This window comes from Gekko japonicus, unplaced genomic scaffold, assembly GCF_001447785.1.
Source record: "Gekko japonicus isolate JY-2015 unplaced genomic scaffold, Gekko_japonicus_V1.1 scaffold5, whole genome shotgun sequence".
NCBI lineage: Eukaryota > Metazoa > Chordata > Lepidosauria > Squamata > Gekkonidae > Gekko > Gekko japonicus.
Genome location: NW_015168652.1, coordinates 3,423,677 through 3,444,084, shown reverse-complemented (window position 1 = coordinate 3,444,084; position 20,408 = coordinate 3,423,677). Strand labels below are relative to the sequence as shown.

At 46.1% G+C, this 20,408-nt stretch overlaps 1 protein-coding gene across 1 annotated transcript in view; it reads left to right on the top strand.

Moving 5' to 3' along the window:
• MAGI2 (membrane associated guanylate kinase, WW and PDZ domain containing 2) overlaps positions 1-20,408 on the top strand; it is a 959,850-nt gene that overhangs the window by 566,670 nt on the left and 372,772 nt on the right. The window contains exons 4-5 of the mRNA XM_015415060.1: positions 1,140-1,355; positions 15,233-15,443. Of these exons, the coding sequence (XP_015270546.1) occupies positions 1,140-1,355; positions 15,233-15,443 (427 nt within the window). The remainder of the gene's footprint in view (positions 1-1,139; positions 1,356-15,232; positions 15,444-20,408) is intronic.

Sequence of the window (20,408 nt, the reverse complement as noted above, 5' to 3'; positions counted from 1 at the left end):
CAAACACCAGGCTCCCATCCAACAATCAATACTAGCCATTTAAAAGAGCCAACTGCCAAAAAATGTTATATAAAATAAATATGTAAAACTTTGATTAGCTTCTGCAATGTCTTTAGAACAATTAATCTACTATTAATGTATGAAGCAGTATTGTTTGGATTTATTGGCATGACAATTGACACCATCAATATTTCTTTTCATACCCAAGAAGTTCTGAGAAAGAGGTTGCAAGTGCATGCTGTAGGCACCGACAGGGCTCTGTGAAGTGTGAAAGATAGACTTCCTTGCCTGGGAGGGGTGAGGCCAGTGCCAGTCACATGTGCTTGCTCTGTTCAAGCCAAGGAGGAGGGAAGGAATGGAAGGGACTTGGGAGAGCTTGCTTGCCTGGTCTATCTGCCCCAGCCGGCCACCCACTTACACTCCTCCACTGATTAAAGTGCAGCACATACCACTACTGACCTGACCCTTGAGCTGGGGAAAGCTGTGCAGCAGCTAGTTGTTGACTCTGGGCTGCTGGCTCTGGAGTCCGTACTCTGAATAGTGGCACCAGGGACCTAGAAGGAGCAGGGCTTGTCAGTCCAGCCCCTGCACAGTCTCATCAGGGCTGGCCTGAAGGCAATTGGAGCAAATTGGCCAAATTGGGCCCCACAGGCCGCTCCTAGGGGGCCCCCCGCACCAGGGCAATCTAGATGGATTTTATTTATATCTCTAAGATTCTGAAGACTTTGGCGGTAAACTGGGGCCCCACAAAAAAATTTCCATTTGGGCTCCAGAGTTTCAAATTGAGCCCCACTGCCTGGCCAGGAGTCTCATAGTTGCTGGGCCTGAGTTGCCCTGCCCTGGCATGAAGTCTTGGGTTTGCAATTTTGGGAGAGGGGAGACTGCCTACTGGGTGGGCAGGGCTGTGGAGGCCCCCTAGATTTAGAAGCCCTAGGCTTCAGCCTACTTAACCTATACATAAATCCAGCACTGGAGACCAGAAAAGGAAGACTCTGAAGAGGAAGGCAACAGCAAACCACCTCTGTTTCACACTTGCCTTGAAAACCCTTTATTGGGGGTTGACATATGTCAGTTGTGATTTAACAGCACTTAGTATGTACATAGTTCTCATCTCTGGTTGCTGTTTTGTTTTTTCGTAGACAACTACTACGGTACTCCAAAGCCTCCAGCAGAGCCCACCCCATTGTTGTTAAATGTGACCGACCAGATACTCCCAGGTGCAACACCCAGCGCTGAAGGCAAACGCAAAAGAAATAAGTCAGTGAGTAATATGGAGAAGACAGGAATAGAGCCACCAGAGGAAGAGGAAGAAGAAAGGCCTGTGGTGAATGGGAATGGCATGGCAATCACACCAGGTCAGTGCATTTATCCTCATTTTAATAATCCAGGTGAATTCTTGTTTGCAATAGAAAATGAGTCTCTTTAGTTTTTTTTAAGTTTAGTATTTTAACTGGTTTTATGTTACATTGGAAAAATTGAAAAAAATCTGTGCTATACATTTTGGGTGAGAAAAAGCTTGTATCAAGAAGTATTTCATTCATTCTAAAAGAGAAAATAGTTCGTCCTTTTTCAGTGCTCTCCCAAATTCCCCAATTTCCTCATTGGAAAAATTAAGGAAGTCCTCAGACTTTTCATGCAGTGCATTTGAAATGAGTGGAATGCTTTTTAAAATGAGTTTTCTCACGCAAAAAGGAAAATATTTCAAAGAAGTTTTTTTCTTCTTCTACTGCTCCCCCAAATTTCCCTTGGGAAAATGGAAAAAGACCTCAAACTTTTTCACTTCATACATTTTAAATGTGAAAAACCTTGTCTTAAGAAAAAATTCACTTATTCTTAAAGAAAAAATATTTCATAGAAAATTATTTGTTAGTAATCCCCAAAATTACCTCACTGGCTGTCATACTTACCTGGCAGGAGAGATTCTCTTGTGATTGGCAAAATGGGGCTCCCAGAGTGATTGTCATTCACTGTATTTTGGTGTGTTGACCCATGCAATTTCCCCAGCTGTGGGAAACTTGACTGTATTATTTGTGGATACATGCAGTACTCACTTTATTGTTAAACCTAAATTAATTTTACTGACTGAATGACATAAAATGCATCATTTATAATTTGGTTAGCATATAAAATTGTACTATTTAACATATAAATTCCTTAGTTGTTTGTAAGAAAAAATATAAATATATCCAGTACTTGATTAACAGTTGCAAAGTTCTGCACTCTATACTGCCTTAGCACATGTTTCTTAATTTTTCCCATTTGAGAGGAAGGAAAATTTTTAGAAAGATAGAAGACAAACTTTGTAATAAACAAGTGAATATCAAGTTTATGACACTGAAAACACTAACCCCTTTAATAATATATTGTCATTAAATACATTATAGTATACTAATTGTTGCCAAAATTATTCACATTTAAACAGTAAACATATTCTTGATAATATTTTGAATTTGTTGTCAAATGCTAATTGCTATTTGTACTGTAGACATGTAACATATTTTCAAGAATATGGAAATGTTAAAGTCTATAGCTCTTAGAACTATAGGGTGCATATTAAAATTTTATCATACAAAAGATGCTTTTTAAATTTAATTTAATTTTATTTTATTGAACCTGCCCTGAAACTTTTTTCAGAGCCATATTATAACTCAAATTTTAGATGGCACAGAAGTTTGAGGTATTAATATCAGTATTAGTAATGTGACATATTAGTGACTAACTTAGAGATTATTTTTTTAAAATGTCTAGAAAAAAATTATTTTTATCTCATGATACTCCAACTGTCTTGCTTCAGTTTGAATTTGGTCTTCCCTCAGTCAGGACTTGTGTGCATGTTGCCCTAATTAACTGTCCTTCAAAACAGAAAAATTTATCTGCTAGACTGTAAGCAAAACAATTGTTTTTCTTTTATGGGAGCCAATGTGGTGTAGTAGTTAAGTGTGTCAGACAAGTATCTGAGAGACCGGTCTGAATCTTGCCATGGAAGTTCTCTGGGTGATCTCTGCCCAGTCACACTCTCTCAGTCTAACCTACCTTACATGGTTGTTGTGAGGATAAAGTGGAAGAGAGGAGAATGTTGTAAGCCACTTTAAGTCCTCATTGGGGAGAAAGGTAGGATATGTATTAATTAAATAAATAAAATTCTAATGCATAAAGATATGGGCTATAATAGAATTCTTTGTTTATTCTGGTAGATTTTCAGGGCTTTTCTCAGCCTGGCATTAAATTTGGAGATTGGATACCTGAAAGCAATGCTATGTTAGACAGGCAAATTATATCCAGTTCCAGATTCTCTTGATAGTTCCAGTGCTTTAAACAGGATCTCAACAGAGTATCCTGTTGAGTTAAGAAGTTAAGATGGGTTATGCTTTTATTATCTAAACTGGCTTTCCAAGTCACACGGCATTTACCCTGCTTTGGGCCTACAACAGTATGACATGAGTTAGATGGTGAATTTGAGAAACCAGAAAGAGATATAACTTGAGGCATATGATCACTTTCTGGCCTGTTATGTATATCAAAATACTGTATCCTCAACAATAATGAAAAGAAAAGCAAGGTATGATCAATGGCACTAGCACCATAGGAACTTAAAAAGGCATAATACCTTTTAGCAGGGGTCATTTTGTAGAAAAAGAGGTGCAGAAGCTCATTAGCATTACTTATTTGCATATGCCACACCCCCTGACATCACCAGAAGTGTGCCAGAAGGCAAAACCCACCGCTCAGGCTCCACCCCAAAAATCTCCAGGTATTTCCCAACTCAGAGCCTCCTTGTCTATTTGATGGCCTCCTTGTCTATTTGAGTGTAGTTACGCTCCGTGGCCGACAGGGTGGGAGAATAGTGACCACAGGAACCTCGTGGCCATCGGCCAGCCAGTGACCCAGGACCGCCCCCAACCCATAGAGAGACGCATCACAGGTCAATACCACAGACAGGGACTCGTCGAAATGGGCGAGTACAGTGTTAGAGACCACCAAGTCCTTTACCGCCCGGAAAGCATCATCGTGTGCTGGACCCCAGACTGAAGGGGCCTGCTTGTCCAAGAGCCAGTGCAGCAGCTCCATGATGGCGGCCTTGTGGGGGATGAAGGAATGGTAGAAATTTAAAAGCCGCAGGAAAGCCTGGAGCTCTGCCTTCGAGGAGGGTGAGGGGGCCCAGGTATTTTCTCCTGGGTAGGATGGATCCCTTGGGCATTGACAGCAAACCCCAGGAACTCCACCTGGGGCACTCTCAAGATGCACTTCTCCCACTTCACCTTTAGCCCACTGTTGGCAAAGCGCTTGAGCACGGCCTGGAGCCATGCCACAAAGGTCTTGGAGTCCGGAGCTGCAATCAACACGTCGTCAAAAAACGGCTGGACTTCTGGTATCCCTTTAAGGAGGCAGTCCAGGTTTTGGAAAATACCTGGCGCCACGCTCACCCCAAATTACAGGCTCTGGACCCTGAAAGCCTCCCTGTGCGTTACAATAGTCTGGGCCTCGGCCAAGGCGTCATTGACCGGCAGTTGCTGGTAGGCTTGGGCAAAATCCAGCTTGCCGAAAACCTTTGCCTCCACAAGGGAAGCCAAGACTTGGCTGACCACCAGTACTGGGTACACGTGGTCTTGCAGTGCCTTATTAATGGTGCACTTATAATCCATGCAAATGCAGATATCCCCATTCGATTTTAGCGGGGTGACAATGGGGGTTTCCCAGTGGGCGGGCGGCACCGGTTCCAACACGCCCTGTGCAACCAGGCAGTCCAGTTTGGCTTCTATCTTTGGCTGAAGAGCTATTGGTGCCTGCCTGGCCTTAATTCTGATCGGCCGCACCACGGGGTCATGGTCTAGGGAAATGGGGGGACTGGAGTAACGACCAAGCATGCTGTCGAAAACTCCCGGAAAGTCCCAGCAGACCGTGTCAAATGTCTGTGGTTGTACAGAATTGACACCCGTCGAAAGTAAAACCCAAGGGCCCAAACCATGCAAGTCCCAATAGGCTAGTGAGTTTCCCTTCTGCCACCAGCAAATCGAAGAGTCCATCAAAGTCCTGGAACTGCACCCTGAATCTGCCCCAGCCCTTGATGGCCACAGGGCTCTTCTGAAAGTCTCGCAGAGATAAACCCCATGGCTTTTCCAGGAGGGCTTCCCCCAGGGCAGAGTTTTTGTAGATTCTCTGCTTAAATAATGGAAAAGGAAGAGCCCATGTCCAATTCCATGTGGCAGGGGGACCCCTTGATTAACACAATCACATTCCTTATTATTAGGGGCTTCCCAACTCCAAATCATTAATGAACAAGTTAAAAAGCAGTGGACCAAGTACTGATCCCTGCGGTACCCCACTGCTTACCACCCTCCACTGAGAAAATTGCCCATTTATACTCACTCTCTGTTTTCTATTAATTAGCCAGTTTTTCATCCATTCATCTTCTTCCTCCCAAATAGCAAGTGCTATAAATCTTGTCGAGGCTTTCACATAAGTTTGTTGCTTTTGTGGTTTGTAAGATCTCAGACAAGCATTGGGATCCAGAAGCAGACAAATCCAGAATGGGGCTTCATGATTCTTCTGCAGCCCTGGATAGAGGTTCCTCTTGGGTGGTCTTAGAGTTTCATGCTGGAGTTCCTGACTGCACCACCCTACAGCCTCTGAAATAGTGGAGGGGTTTTTTTTTGGGGGGGGGGGCTTATCCTGTTCTATGGCTGCACCTGGATATGTATTGACAGGTTTTCGCTAATTTCCTACAGTGCTTTATAAAGAGTGTCTTGTTTTCTGTTCAAGAACATTCATGTTCATCTACATTAAGAACAGATTAGTCCTTTATATAATATTTAGTTGAGTTAGGGTTTCTATGTGTTGTTTGGTTGTTAGGTTTCAGAGTGGTCCCCCCCCCCACTTGACATCACACAATTGTACCTGGTATAAAATCTCTAGAACTTTTGAAGGCCAGGAAGGGTTTCTTTTCCCAGAAAAAAGGACATTTTGGGGAAATTTTATTGTTATTTATTTTCCTCACTGTCAGCTATGCTGCCATGGTTGGTGGTGGGGGAAGGGAGTCTGTAAAGTGAACATCTTATTGTCCTGGAATGTTAACTTGCACTTTCCCACTGCGCCTTATCTGGTTGCCTGACCTTGATGCTTCGCACTCTTGCCTCCCTGGGAACTACCTTTCCTGCTATGAGAGGTGGTACAACCACGGGAAGTCTGGTGGCATGGGCGAGGACCCATTGGAGAAGATGCGATGTCAACTACAAGCCCAACAAGAGGAGTTGCAATGGGAGATGCATGACATGATGCTGGATATCCCGTGAATAGTCGCCACTACGGTCCAACACGAGCTGCAGCTGCAACAACCCGGCATGCCAGCAGCTCCCCCAGTGCAACAAGCTCCCTCGGGACATGCGCTGGTGGTGTTGGGGCCAGTACCCGGGGGTCCAGGCGCTCCTGCTGGACCTCCTGCCCCAGCACCGGGGGTCCTGGGGCTGGATCGCTCGAAGGAGCTCTTGGATGCCACCTTCGACGGCAACCCTGACAAGCTTGCATTTTTCATACTGCAAGTTCGGAAGTTCCTCAGTGACTGGGGCCATCTGTTCCTGTCAGACAAGCACCGTGTGGAGTACTTTGGTTCACGGCTGCGAGAGTGAGCAGCCAACTGGTATGTGGGGTTGCACAACCTGCATGCACCCGAACTCCGCGAGATGCAGGCATTTATGTGGTCCTTGAGATGGCAGTATGAAGACCCCATGGAGTCTGGGAAAGCGCACACTGCCCTGTGCGCCCTGAAGCAAGGGAGCCAGTCAGTGCGTGAGTACTCAGATGAATTCAAGATGCATGCAGACAAGATCCAGGGGTGGCCTGAGCCAGTGTTCATAGAGCAGTATCGCTTGGGGCTGAGCCACCAGATCCAAGAAGCCATGCTACAGAACGTGAACTCGGTCTCTCTGGCGACCTGGGTGAGAGAAGCAGGAGATGCAGAGAACCGCCTCCAGATGATTGGCCACAACTGTATTGGTTACACATGGAAAGCATTGGCACAGTATGGGTCCACCGAATCCGACCCATCGGCTGAAGCACACGCCAGCCGAGGTATTCGTTACCCAGCCAGCAGGCATGGGTAGAGACTGCAGGATGGCAGGTTGCCAGGGTTCACATGGACGCCTTGCTCTTCGTGAGCTCCCCTGCCATCTGGCCATGAGGGCAATCATTGTTAGTCCTTGAGTTTGCTTGTTCCCTTCAGCCCTCACACCAAGACCCTTAAAGGGTCCCCAACTCCGGAGATAGGGATGAGGGCCGGTTTCCGCAAATGGATCCCGTTCCATGCTGTTACCGCCAATAGTTGTGACAAAATTGTGCAGAATGGAAACTATAACGTGAAACTAACAACAAAACAGCAATCCACAAACACCCCTGTTCAGCAACCCAGACTACAATATCAATCCCCAAACACCACACGGAACAGAGAGGGATGGGTGGGCAAACAGCGGCCTACCCCACTATTTTAAGGCCTCCCCTTTCCGACCACCCTGTTGCCCTTCCATTGTCCCAGGGAGGGAGGGGAGGCACCTCCCTTCCCACCACTCACCCAGCCCCAGCCCCAAACCCGCGTCTGGCTAGCCTCTTCCTCCCCCATCTGGCCCCGCAAATGGTGGGCCTCGTCTACCTGGGCCCTTCCTGCTTTGAGGGTGAGGGCAAAATCTGTGCTCACTGACTTACACCAAACAGACAGGAATCCTGGAAACAGCAGTACATCTCTGTGTTAGAGCACACATCTTGGTCTCCCCACAGATCTTTATAATATGCATGCCCTCCTCTCTCACACATAATTATGGGAATTTTGCTAGTTAATAATGATAAATTAATTATGTAAGATAAAGCAACGTCCCAGATAGTCCCCCCCCCTTTTTAAGCCAGCATCTAATTTTACTATTCTTGGTCACATTTTTACTTGCAAGCATCAATAACATCATCCTCATGAGTAAAAATGCCAGATGTACATGCAAATGTTGGCTTATGGTAGCAGACGTCAAACCCCAGCAGCAAGAGAGATGATGTTTTGAAAGAAGGCAGATGTTTAAAGAGGATGCTGGTGGCTGCCCTATAGGAAGACGTCTTCAAAGAACCCCTGGTGTTACACACTTCCCAGCAGAGAAGGAGAAGCTTGCACAAGATAAAACACAAATAAATGATTGCTAGCACAAAAGATACACAGTGCAAATCTGAAAGCTCACACTGGCCAGCTGTGCTTTCACTGGCACTTAAACATAAGCAGGACAGAGCATTAATTCCATCTGGATACTGTGAAAACTAGGTACTTAAAAAAAATCTAACTCGATTTTAATTGGAATAGCATCCCCTGAATCATTTCACGTTCACGTTCATCCAAGGGTCTGTTAACAGATTGCAGACTGAACTGAACCATCACATGAATTTAGATCCCGGTGGGCAGCTGTGTTGAACTGAAGCACTAGAGCAAATGTTGAGTCCAGTGGCACCTTTAAGACCAACGAAGTTTTATGTGTGCATTCTTTTCAACTCAAATGCTAGTTTTCTGAGCAGGCAGAACATGAACAAGCACCTCCCTATCTGCCGAAAACACTCACATCTATAAGTCAAATATGGGCAACAGAACAGAGTCACCATTACTGCATGACCTGCTTGACAGGTTCTGTAAATAATTACTTTGGCTTGCAAAAAGGAAGAGAGCAATATAATATTTCACTGGTAAAGTCAAGTTATGCCATAGCAATGACGCACGTACTTGGATCAAATTCTGACATACACGCGACAACAAAAAAGCTCTAAGCAAATAGATCAAATGTAGTGTTACTTACAAAGACAAAGACAAAAGTTCAAAAAAATACTAATGGGGGAAACAACCAAATTAAGACAGTAATGGATGTTTAACAACATTTTATGGCTCAAACCCTGGAAATGTTTGCACAAATTAAAACACAGAACATGCATTTATAACCTATTTATTTGATGAGCAGAACTATTTCTCTTCCCTTTAGTGATGTCTGAAAAAGTCAATGTACTCTGTGTAAAAACAGCATCATGATGCCTGCCTTTCACTGTGTTATGTATTAACCGCGGACTGCACATGTGGTCGGGTTAGCACATGGTCATGCGCTAGCACTAAGCTTCTCTCAAAAGACAATAGCCGGCTTGGATCCTAGAACAAACCAATCAACCACCCCGGATCTGGGAGTAGACCTATGGGTGTTAGTACACTGTAAATAGCCTATCATAGGTTGTGGGGGTGGGCTGTGGTATGTTTGGGGATTTAAGCAGGGCTCCGACCCTGCTACTTTGTCTTTTAGTTTGGAGCTGAAATAAATTATGAGCTGATTCACTACAACACGTCTGGATCCAGTACTTCACACAGGCGACGAAGGTGAGATCCCGATGGGCATGCTGACCCAAGCACCGGAACCCAGGACTCTGGAGTCTGCATCAAGCAATGCACCGCACATCAAGAACCCACTTACCTCACCCTGCATTGCTTCTCCGGTCATGGCTGCTGCTCCAGGTATCACCGTCTTCAACCCATCTCCCTCCGAGCTCTGGGAAGCATGGGTTGAACAGCTAAAGTACTTCTTCCAGACCCAAGGTACTGAGGACACTGCCAAGAAGAAGGCATGGCTGCTGAGCACATTCGGATCCTGGTACAGAGCCTCATCACTTCCATAACCTTGGAAGCCGCCACCTATGATGAGCTGGTCAAGGCCCTCACGGACCACTTCGCTCCGAGACCATCCAAAATGGCTTTGCACATGGACTTCTTTGCATGCAATCAAAAGCCTGAAGAATCGGCCAACCTCTTCATGGCTGACATTTGCAGGTTAGCAATCAACTGTGAATTTCCCGCCATCCAGGACGCCTTCCTAAACCAATTTGTCTGGGGCATCCGAGAACTGAAACTATGAAGAAAACTCGTTGGCCACTTTGGACAAGGCCCTCAAGGTGGCCATGGCATTTGAGAAGGCCCAGAAGGACAGATAGGCTCTCTCCACACACCAGGCCACCACCTTCCAGAGCTCCGATGTCTCGGATGGCGACAAGGTACTAAAAGTCCAGCGCCCAACCCATTTCAACATGCAAAATTCAGCTGGGACTGCTCTCCCAGCAAGGATCACTGCCCAAGCAACCTCCAAGCCCATCACCCATGCACAGTGTGCCAGCTGCAGGGAGGACCATGAGCACAGTTCTTGCCGGTTCTGAGAAACCATGTGCCGGACCTGTGGAAAGGCGGGCCACCTTGCCTGTGTCTGCCGATCCAGAGGGACCCTCCGACAGCCCACCGCTCACCAGGAATCCACAGACTTTCACAGCATCCACCAATTCCAGGTACTGAATTTGCCCTGGGCCACCCCTAACAAAATACATGTGACTGTTTTGACTGCTCTGCACGAAACACACCCCGGGATTGTGCACATGAAAGCCTTGGCCCGGAGCTATGTCTGATGGCCGGGAATGAATTGTGAAATAGAGGACTGGGTAAAACGCTGCCAGACGTGCCAAGAGTCCAGACTGGAGCCCTCTAGAGCCCCGGTACGTCCATGGGAGTCCTCCCATAAGCTGTGGGCCTGTCTACATTTGAACTTCGCCAGCCCCTTCCAGGGGCAAATCTTCTTCATATTGGTGGACTCCTACACCAAGTGGCTGGAAGTGGTCCCGGTCCCCTCCACCTCATCTTGCTCCACCATTCGTGCAATGTGGTGGATTTTCAGCATGCACGGCATCCTGGACACCTTGGTAATGGACAACGGGATGGCCTTCACTTCCGGGGAGTTCCAGGAGTTCTTTAATTACTATGGCATTCGGCATGTCCGTTCCATGCCTTTCCATCTCGCAACCAACGGTCAGGACGAACGCATGGTCCAAACAGTGAAGGAGTCTCTGCGCTGAATGGGGCTGGGCGACTGGGACCACCAGCTCACCGCCTTCCTCTTCAACCAATGAATAACTCCCCACACAGCCACCGGGCACAGCCCCGCCGACTTCCTCATGGGAAGGCACCTCATGACCAGGTTGGACCGGCTTCACCCCGACAGCCCAGCACCAGATGGCCAAGAAGCTCCCCGCAGGTTCTTTCCAGGTGACCCTGTCTACGCCAAGAACTTCTTGTGGGGCCGAACATGGATTCCAGCCAGGGTGGTACGAGTCACAGGATCCCTGTCTTACGAAGTCTCCGCAGAGTACAGGCAGCTGCTGAGGAGATGCATTGACTATCTACGACACTGGCTCCTCCCCATGGATCCGGTAGTGGCCAAAGACAGCGAGGACAAGTTTACAAGCCCGGAGCCCAGAAACTCAGAAGACAACTCGCCCCCCACTCAAGCACAACCAAGGGCAAGCGCACCACCCGCAGAGGACGGTGGCGAGGCCTTGGTACTGGACAGCACACCCGAGCCCCGGGGCAAGCAGGTGCCAGCACATCCCCCTGACACGGCAGCAGCACCATCTGGAACAGCTCTGGAGCTGACAAGCCCGACAACCGGATTGTGCCGCTCGACCTGAGAGCGGCGGAGACCAGCCTACCTCAAGGACTATGTTAGGGTACTTCTGAACCTTGGGGGAGGGGTGTTATGTATTAACCACGGACTGCACACGTGGTGGGGTTTGCATGTGGGCATGCACTAGGGCTAAGTTTTGCTCAAAAGACAATAGCCGGCTTGGATCCTAGAACGGACCAATCGGCCACCCCGGATCTGGGAGTGGACCTATGGGTGTTAGTACACTGTAAATAGCCTATCACGGGTTGTGTGTGTGGGTGGGTGGGATGTGGCATGTTTGGGGATTTAAGCAGGGCTCCGTCCCTGCTACTTTGTCTTTTAGTTTGGAGTTGAAATAAATTATGATGTGATTCACTACAATGCGTCTGGACCCAGTACTTTACACACTGTAATGATAGAACTGTTTATTTATAAGTATCCTGTTGATTTTAGTGCAACAGCTTTTCACAGAGTGCCTAGCATGTTACTGTAAAGTCTACTGCAAACGGCATTTCCTACAATCATCATAGGATGAAGAAAAACATGTAGATTAAGCACACAAACACTTGCATATCTTCACCCCTAAACTGACCACACTTTCTTTAATATTTAAAGAAAGTGTGGTCAGTGTTAGGGGTGAAAATGTGCAAGTATTTGTGTGCACAGGGAAAATGCCCTCTGTAAAGCAGCTATTGAACTACACCGTTTCCTGACTCACCAGTTGGTACATAAAAATATCTTCCAAGGAGAAAGGATAATTTGAATCTTGTAGTTATCTGTTCACTTTATTCTCACACTTATTTTACTTTTATTTATGCATCCTCATCCCGACCTCTACTGAACTGTTATGTATTGGGATTGAATCATCCCTGATTGAATCACCCCAGAAACTGGCTGAGTTTGGGGCACAAGAACAATAGCCTGTCAGGATTCTGAAAGTAACCAATCTAGGATTAATGTTATGTAAATCGCCTATAATTGGAAGTGGGGTGTCTTTGGGTGTGGCAATTGCATGCTATTTAACAGACCTGAGGCTCTGGAGTCTTGTCTTGCTGTTGCTGAAATCACTTATAAAGTTAAGCTGATCATTAGACTCGAGCCTGCTCATCCGTGGAACCCACTATTTAACATGAACCATCATTTAAAGGAACAAAAAAAACCCCCGCATGCCTAGAAATGGAGATGAAAGACAGTGTGGAGGCAGGGTCTCCTGGGAAATACAGTATCAGAAGCACATAGGTGAATGGACAGAGAGAAAGACTGAGGACTAAAAAAAATGCATTTCCTGTCATGCATGACGACAATGATCTATGTTAAATCACGGTGGCTCCACTTCCCCCCCCCCATCCTCATACCCAGCTCTGCTCCCCACCCCGGCTCCATTCCCTCCATTACTAGTTGTAATGTTATGTAAAAAGCCTATCACTGGGAGTGGGGTGTATTTGGGTGTGGCAATTGCCTGCAATTTAACAGAGCTGAGACTCTGGAGTCTTGGCTTGTGCTTCCTGAAATCACTAATAAAGTAGCACTGGTCACTAGGCTTGTGGTCTGTTCATCCATGGAACCCACTATTTAACAATGTCCTTAAGTAGAAGCCCATTTGTAATCATATATTGACCCAAACTATCCAGTATCTAAATAGGAGATGGTTTGTTTTGTTTAATGTATGATTAAAAGGAGCCAGTGCTTTGTGAAGACAGAAAAAGCTCTATTTCTGTTTTTGTTTTATTTTGGCCCCGTTCATACGAGGCAGTTTGGGCCAGGAGCGGGCCGGATTGGAAGTGCATCAAACGGGCGTGATCCCACGCCAACATCTGGCTGGCGTCGCGCTCCCGCCTTCAATCCGGCCCTTCCCCCGATGAAGCGTGTCAAAGATGAACGACCTACCTTCGGTGGTTCATCCGGTTGGTCCGCTTCATCCTGGCCATGGGATCGGCGGCGCGTCTTGCCGCCGTCGCATCCCCGGCCCCCTGCCATACTGCGCATGCTCGAGCATGCACAGTTCGGCAGCCTCCCCCTCCGACTTGTAGCTTCCTCCCCGGCATCTTGATCGTGCCGGGGAGCAACGAAGCGCGGCTACTGGGATCCCTGGGATCCCGCCGCGGCGTTTCTTTTTTGGTGCGGCTTTTAAAAGCCGCGCTTCACCCCGTCTTTTCCCTGCCGTGTGGCAGGGGCCTTTGTTTGCTTTAGTAAAAGTGTAGTTTGTCTCCCTCAGGATACACAGCTTGACGTAGTAAGGAGTTTGAACAACAGTTGCTGACTAGTCTAACATCCAAATAGAATCCCTTGGAGTTTTAGGAGAATCATGATTTGTAGGGATAAACATGGTGGTATTTGAATCAGATGAAAAGATCTGAGAGCCCCTGGCCTGGCCTGTTTCTCTTCTTGCTATTATCCTGGGGTTTCCTCCTTTGGAACTGGGAAGGAAGGAAAAGCAAAAGTACTACTTCTTCCAAAACTTAGTGAAATTTCATTGTTCTTTACCAAGACTTATTCTTCCTAAAGCACCCAAACAATTACTCCCTTTCACGAATGGATCTGATCTGTGCACCAGCACGCTTGGGGTTTTTTTTTCCCTTCGAGGCTTAGTGTTTAATTCTCCATCATCAGACCTTAAGGGTGCCCAGGGCTTTTTTTGTAGAAAAAGCCCAACAGGAACTCATTAGCATAATAGGCCATACCCAATAGCAGAAACTCATTAGCATGTTAGGCCACACCCCCATGTTTTCCCTTGGCTTTCCCGGGCGCCCGCGGCTGCGGGGAACCTGGGCAAGCCCTCCCTTGAAGGAAAGGGAAGGCAGTTTAAACTGCCTTCCCTTGGCTTGCCCGGGTGCTCCGTGGCTACGGGGAGCCTGGGCAAGCTGGCCCTTGGACAGGCCGGGGAAGGCACTGGGAGGCATTTAAATGGGGGGGTGGGTCGCTTTCCAGGCCTTCCCTCTGCAGCCACACATGCAGAGGTTTTGGCTGTAGTGGGCGTGGCCAGCTCTAAAGCCAGCCGGAACTCCGTTCCTGTGCGTTCCTGCCCAAAAATAGCCCTGAGGGTGCCTAATTAGCCGCAGGTAGAGTCAGTTTGGTGTAGTGGTTAAGAGCATGGACTCTAATCTGGGAAAACCAGGTTTCATTCCCCACTTCTCCACATGCAGCTGCTGGTGTGACCTTGGGTCAGTCATAAGTTCTTTCAGAGCCGGTCTCTCAAGGGCAGTACTTGAGAGAGCTCTCTCAGCCCCATCTACCTCACAGGGTGTCTGTTGTGGGGAGGGGAAGGGAAAGGGATTGTAAGCCACTCTAAGACTCCTTAGGGTAGAATCCTATACAGGTCTGCACAGAATCTGTTAAAGGTCTGCTAAAATTGACTCAGTGGGGCTTACTCCCAGAAAGGCATCCTTAGGATTGAGCTGTTAGTGATCCTTAGCACAGTTATGCACAGTTGGCCCAGTTCTGTTTTTAGCATCTCCAAGTACAGAGGGAGACTGGGAAAGACTGCTTAGGAGCCAAAATGCAGCTACCAGTTAGAGCAGGGCACGGGGTGGCTTCTTTTAATTTGATCATATGGCCACTGGCTTGTGGCATGCAGGTAGAAGTAGATTTTTTTACATACTTTTGCAAACAGAAAAGCTACCATGTGGCTAAATGTCCCTAGCTTGCTCCTGGGTTTTTTTCAAGGTAACAGAATACTTCCCTGACAATCGAGCTTCCAGATTTTTCGACATCTACTGCATCAATAACATGTCCTGACACACATGTCTCCTCTTGTACAGAATCAAGTGAACATGAAGAGAAAAGTGCAGGGACCTCAGGTGAACCTTCAACTCAGCCTTATCCTGCACCTGTATACAGTCAACCGGAAGAAGTAAAGGAAGATATGGATGTAACAAAGCCACCAAAACCAGAAGAAAATGATGAATTAGGCTCTTTGCCTGACAATTGGGAAATGGCTTACACAGAGAAGGGGGAAGTCTACTTTATTGAGTAAGTACCACACATTTGAAATAACAAGCATCTTGTTTCAGTATGATCTAAGGATGGTTCATAAGGATTCTGAGCCAATTTGGTGTAATCATGAATAATAGGAAAATGATTGATGGCACGAGCTGGCTATTAACCATCTTCTTAATGGGCACAGCTGAATGGGGAGCTGTCCTACATAAGTCTTATTAAAATGAATAGAAAGGAACCAAGGAGCACTTCTAGGGTTGCCAACCTCCAGGTGGAGCCTGGAGATCTTCAAGAATTACAACTAACCTCTAGATCATAGAGGTCAGTTCCTCTGCAGAAAAGAGTACTTTGAAGGGTAGACTCTATGGCATTAGTCTTTCTTGCCTTTCTAATAAGGGAGGTCCATATTATTTGGACTCCAGAGGGCTAAGTGGGATTTCATGCTGTGGAGGTTCTATTAAGTTGCTTCTTTGTTTATGAATCAGTTTGTATAATGCTATAAAAAGACCCCTTTTGTTTTAGAGGCAGAAGGAAGAAATAAAAAACCATTTGTTCAACACCATCTCCCTGAAGGAGCCATAACAAGTCAATCAGATTCTTAAAAATTAATGAAAAATGGATACTGTAATATATAAATTACACTGGAATATAAACAAATTACCTGCCTATGTTGGATCAGGCCAAAGGCCCATCCAGTCCAACACTCTGTGTCACACAGTGGCCAGAAATACCAGGTGCCATCAGGAGGTCCACCAGTGGGGCCAGGAAATTAGAAGCCCTCCCACTGTTGACCCCTCCCCCCAAACACTAAGAAGACAGAGCATCACTTGCCCCAGAGCCCCTTTCTATACCTTGTGGCTAATAGCCACTGATGGACCTCTGCTCCATTTTGTTGTTGTTCAGTCGCACAGTCGAGTCCGACTCTTCGCGACCCCATGGACCATCTCCCGCCAGGCCCTCCTGTCTTCCGCAGTCCTCCGAAGTTGGCTCAATTTCATGTTCGTTGCATCGATGACACTGTCTAACCATCTCATCCTTTGCCGTCCCCGTCTTCTTTGACCTTCAATCTTTCCCAGCATCAGGGTCTTCTCCAGTGAGTGCTCCCTTCTCATTTGGTGGCCAAAGTATTTGAGCTTCAGTTTCATTATCTGGCCTTCCAGGGAACAGTCAGGGTTGATTTCTTTGAGGATTGACTGATTTGTTCTTCTTGCAGTCCAAGGGACTCTCAAGAGTCTTCTCCAGCACCATAGTTCAAAAGAATCTATTCTTCGGCGCTCGGCCTTCCTTATCGTCCAACTCTCGCAGCCATACATGACTACTGGGAATACCATTGCTTTGACCATACGGACTTTTGTTGGCAGGGTGATGTCTCTACTTTTTATCATGCTGTTTAGGTTCGCCATCGCTTTCCTCCCAAGGAGCAGGCGTCTTTTAATTTCATGACTGCTGTCACAGTCTGCGGTGATCTGGGATCCCAGGAACGTGAAGTCTGTCACCACTTCCACAACTTCCCCTTCTATTTGCCAAGGAATGATGGGGCCGGATGCCATGATCTTAGTTTTTTTGATGTTGAGCTTCAAGCCCACTTTTGCGCTCTCCTCTTTTACTCTGAGCAAGAGGCTCTTTAGATCCTTTTCACTTTCAGCCATTAGAGTGGTATCATCTGCATATCTGAGGTTGTTGATCTTTTCCCCAGCAATCTTAATTCCCGCTTGTGATTCATCCAGGCCAGCATTTCGCATGATGTACTCTGCATATATATTAAATAAGCAAGGTGACAGTATACATCCTTGTCGTACTCCTTTTCCTATGCTGAACCAATCAGTTGTTCCGTATCCGGTTCTAACTGTCGCTTCTTGGCCCTTATACAGGTTTCTCAAGAGACATGTGAGGTGGTCTGGTACTCCCATCTCTTTAAGGACCTGCCATAGTTTGTTGTGATCCACACAGTCAAAAGCTTTAGCATAGTCAATGAAGCAGAAGTAGATATTTTTCTGGTACTCTCTTGCTTTCTCCATAATCCAGCGAATGTTGGCAATTTGATCTCTAGTTCCTCTACCTCTTCGAAACCCAGCTTGTACTTCTGGTAGTTCTCTATCCACGTACTGTTGAAGCCTAGCTTGTAGGATCTTGAGCATGACCTTGCTAGCGTGTGATATGAGTGCAATTGTGCGATAGTTTGAACATTCCTTGGCATTGCCCTTCTTTGGGATTGGAATGTATACTGATCTTTTCCAATCCTGTGGCCACTGTTGCGTTTTCCAAATTTGCTGGCAAATGGAGTGCAGCACTTTAACAGCATCATCTTCTAAGACTTTGAATAGCTCAGCTGGAATACCATCACCTCCACTAGCTTTGTTGTTAGCAATGCTTTCTAAGGCCCATTTAACTTCACATTCCAGGATGTCTGGCTCAAGGTCAGTGATTATACCGTCGTGTTTGTCAAGGACATTGAGGTCTTTCTTGTATAGTTCTTCTGTGTATTCTTGCCATCTTTTCCTAATCTCTTCTGCTTCTGTTAGGTCCCTACCGTTTTTGTCCTTTATCATGGCCAGCTTTGCATGGAACGCTCCCTTGATTTCTCCAATTTTCTTGAAGAGATCTCTAGTCCTTCCCATTCTATTGTTTTCTTCTATTACTTTGCACTGTTCATTCAGGAAGGCCTCCTTATCTCTCCTTGCTGTTCTCTGGAAATCTGCGTTCAGTTGGGTAAATCTTTCCTTTTCGCCTTTGCCTTTCGCTTTCCTTCTTTCCTCTGCTATTTGTAAAGCCTCATCAGAAAGCCACTTTGCTTTCTTACATTTCTTTTTCTTTGGGATGGTGGTGATTGCTGCCTCCTGTACGATGTCACGAACCTCTGTCCATAGTTCTTCAGGCACTCTATCTATCAAATCCAGACCCTTGAATCTATTCTTCACCTCTACTGTATATTCATCAGGGATGCGATCTAGGTCAAACCTGAATGGCCTCGTGGTTTTCCCAATTTTCTTCAGTTTAAGTCTGAATTTTGCAATGAGTAGCTCATGATCTGAACCACAGTCAGCTCCAGGTCTTGTTTTTACTGACTGGATAGAGCTTCTCCATCTTTGACTGCAAATTATATAGTCAATCTGATTTCGGTGTTGCCCATCTGGTGATGTCCATGTGTAGAGTCGCCTCTTAGGTTGTTGGAAAAGGGTGTTCGCTATGACCAGTGTGTTCTCTTGACAAAACTCTGTTAACCTTTGCCCTGCTTCATTTTGCTTTCCAAGGCCAAACTTGTCTGTTATTCCAGTTACCTTTTGACTTCCTACTTTAGCATTCCAGTCCCCTATGATGATGAGGACATCATTTTTTGGTGTTAGTTCTAGGAGGTGTTGTAGGTCTTCATAGAGCCAATGTTGGATCAGGCCAAAGGCCCATCCAGTCCAACACTCTGTATCCCACAGTGGCCAGAAATACCAGTGCCATCAGGAGGTCCACCAGTGGGGCCAGGACATTAGAAGCCCTCCTACTGTTGACCCCCCCCCCCAAGCACCAAGATGACAGAGCATCACTTGCCCCAGAGTCCCTATCTATACCTTGTGGCTAATAGCCACTGATGGACTCTGCTCCATATGCTTATCTAATTCCCTTTTGAAGCCATCCATGCTTGTAGCCGCCACCCCTTCCTGTGGCAGTGAATTCCATGTGTTAATCACTCTTTGGGTGAAGAAGTACTTCCTTTTATCTGTTCTAACCTGACCGCTCAGCAGTTTCATGGAGTGCCCACGAGTTCTTGTATTGTGAGAAAGGGAGAAAAGTACCTCTTTCTCTACTTGCTCTTTCCCATGCATAATCTTATAAACCTCGATCATGTCACCCCTCAGTCGTCGTTTCTCCAAGCTAAAGAGCCCTAAGCGCTTTAACCTTTCCTCATAGGGAAAGTGTTCCAACCCTTTTATCATTCGAGTTGCCTTTTTCTGCACTTTTTCCAAAGCTATAATATCCTTTTTAAGGTGTGGTGACCAGAACTGCACACAGTATTCCAAATGAGGTCTCACCATTGATTTATATAGGGGCATTATGATATTGGCTGATCTGTTTTCAATACCCTTCCTAATAATCCCCAGCATAGCATTGGCCTTCTTTATTGCAGTCACACACTGTCTCGACATTTTCAGTGAGTTATCTACTACAACTCCAAGATCTCTCTCTTGATCAGTCTCTGCCAGTTCAGACCCCATCAACGTGTATTTATAGTTAGGATTTACACATTGATGGGGTCTGAACTGGCAGAGAACTGGCATATTACAATGCCATTTGAAGCTTCTGTATATTGCTCCTTTTCACCTCATATTGAAAGTGCCTTTTTGTTTAAGGAGAATATTTGAAGGGGAGGGTGATACTCGCCCTTTATAGAATCCCTCAGAAAATTGCATGTTGTCATTGGATTTCCTGCCATTTTTTTAATTGACTGGAGTTTTGGTTTATACTCCTGGCCACCGTCCACTATTCAGGGCTTTTCCATGTGTTTTGTCTGTCAGTTCTTGGCTTCACGCTGCTTCAGTTTATCCCCTGATTTCTGCACACATTTTTGTGCCTTTAGTTTTCACTTCATTGTTTTGTTTTCCCCCCAGGTACCCCCCCATTTCTTTTGAAACCACTTTTACACCAACCTTTTCTTGGAAGCTGATTTTGAGTTGGCTTTTTCTTCATGATAAATATTTCTATCAGTTTTCTTGGTCCCACCTATTCAGAGTTTGGCCTGTCACAGAAGCATGATACTGAGTGCAGTAAATAAATCTTTCAAGAAGTATATTGCAACACAGTGATCTGACATGTATTCAAGTAGATCCAGTTCACATTCAGGTTGTAGTCGAAAGAAAAGAAAGAAACCTAATCTAAAGAATATTTTCCCTATCACAAATAGACAGCTAATCCAGCATCATGTATGTGGGGGTATGAGGGCATTGTATCTACAGGAGAGACCTGAAGAAACATGTGTTTCCATGGAAGGCCATGTGTAGAGTGCGAGAG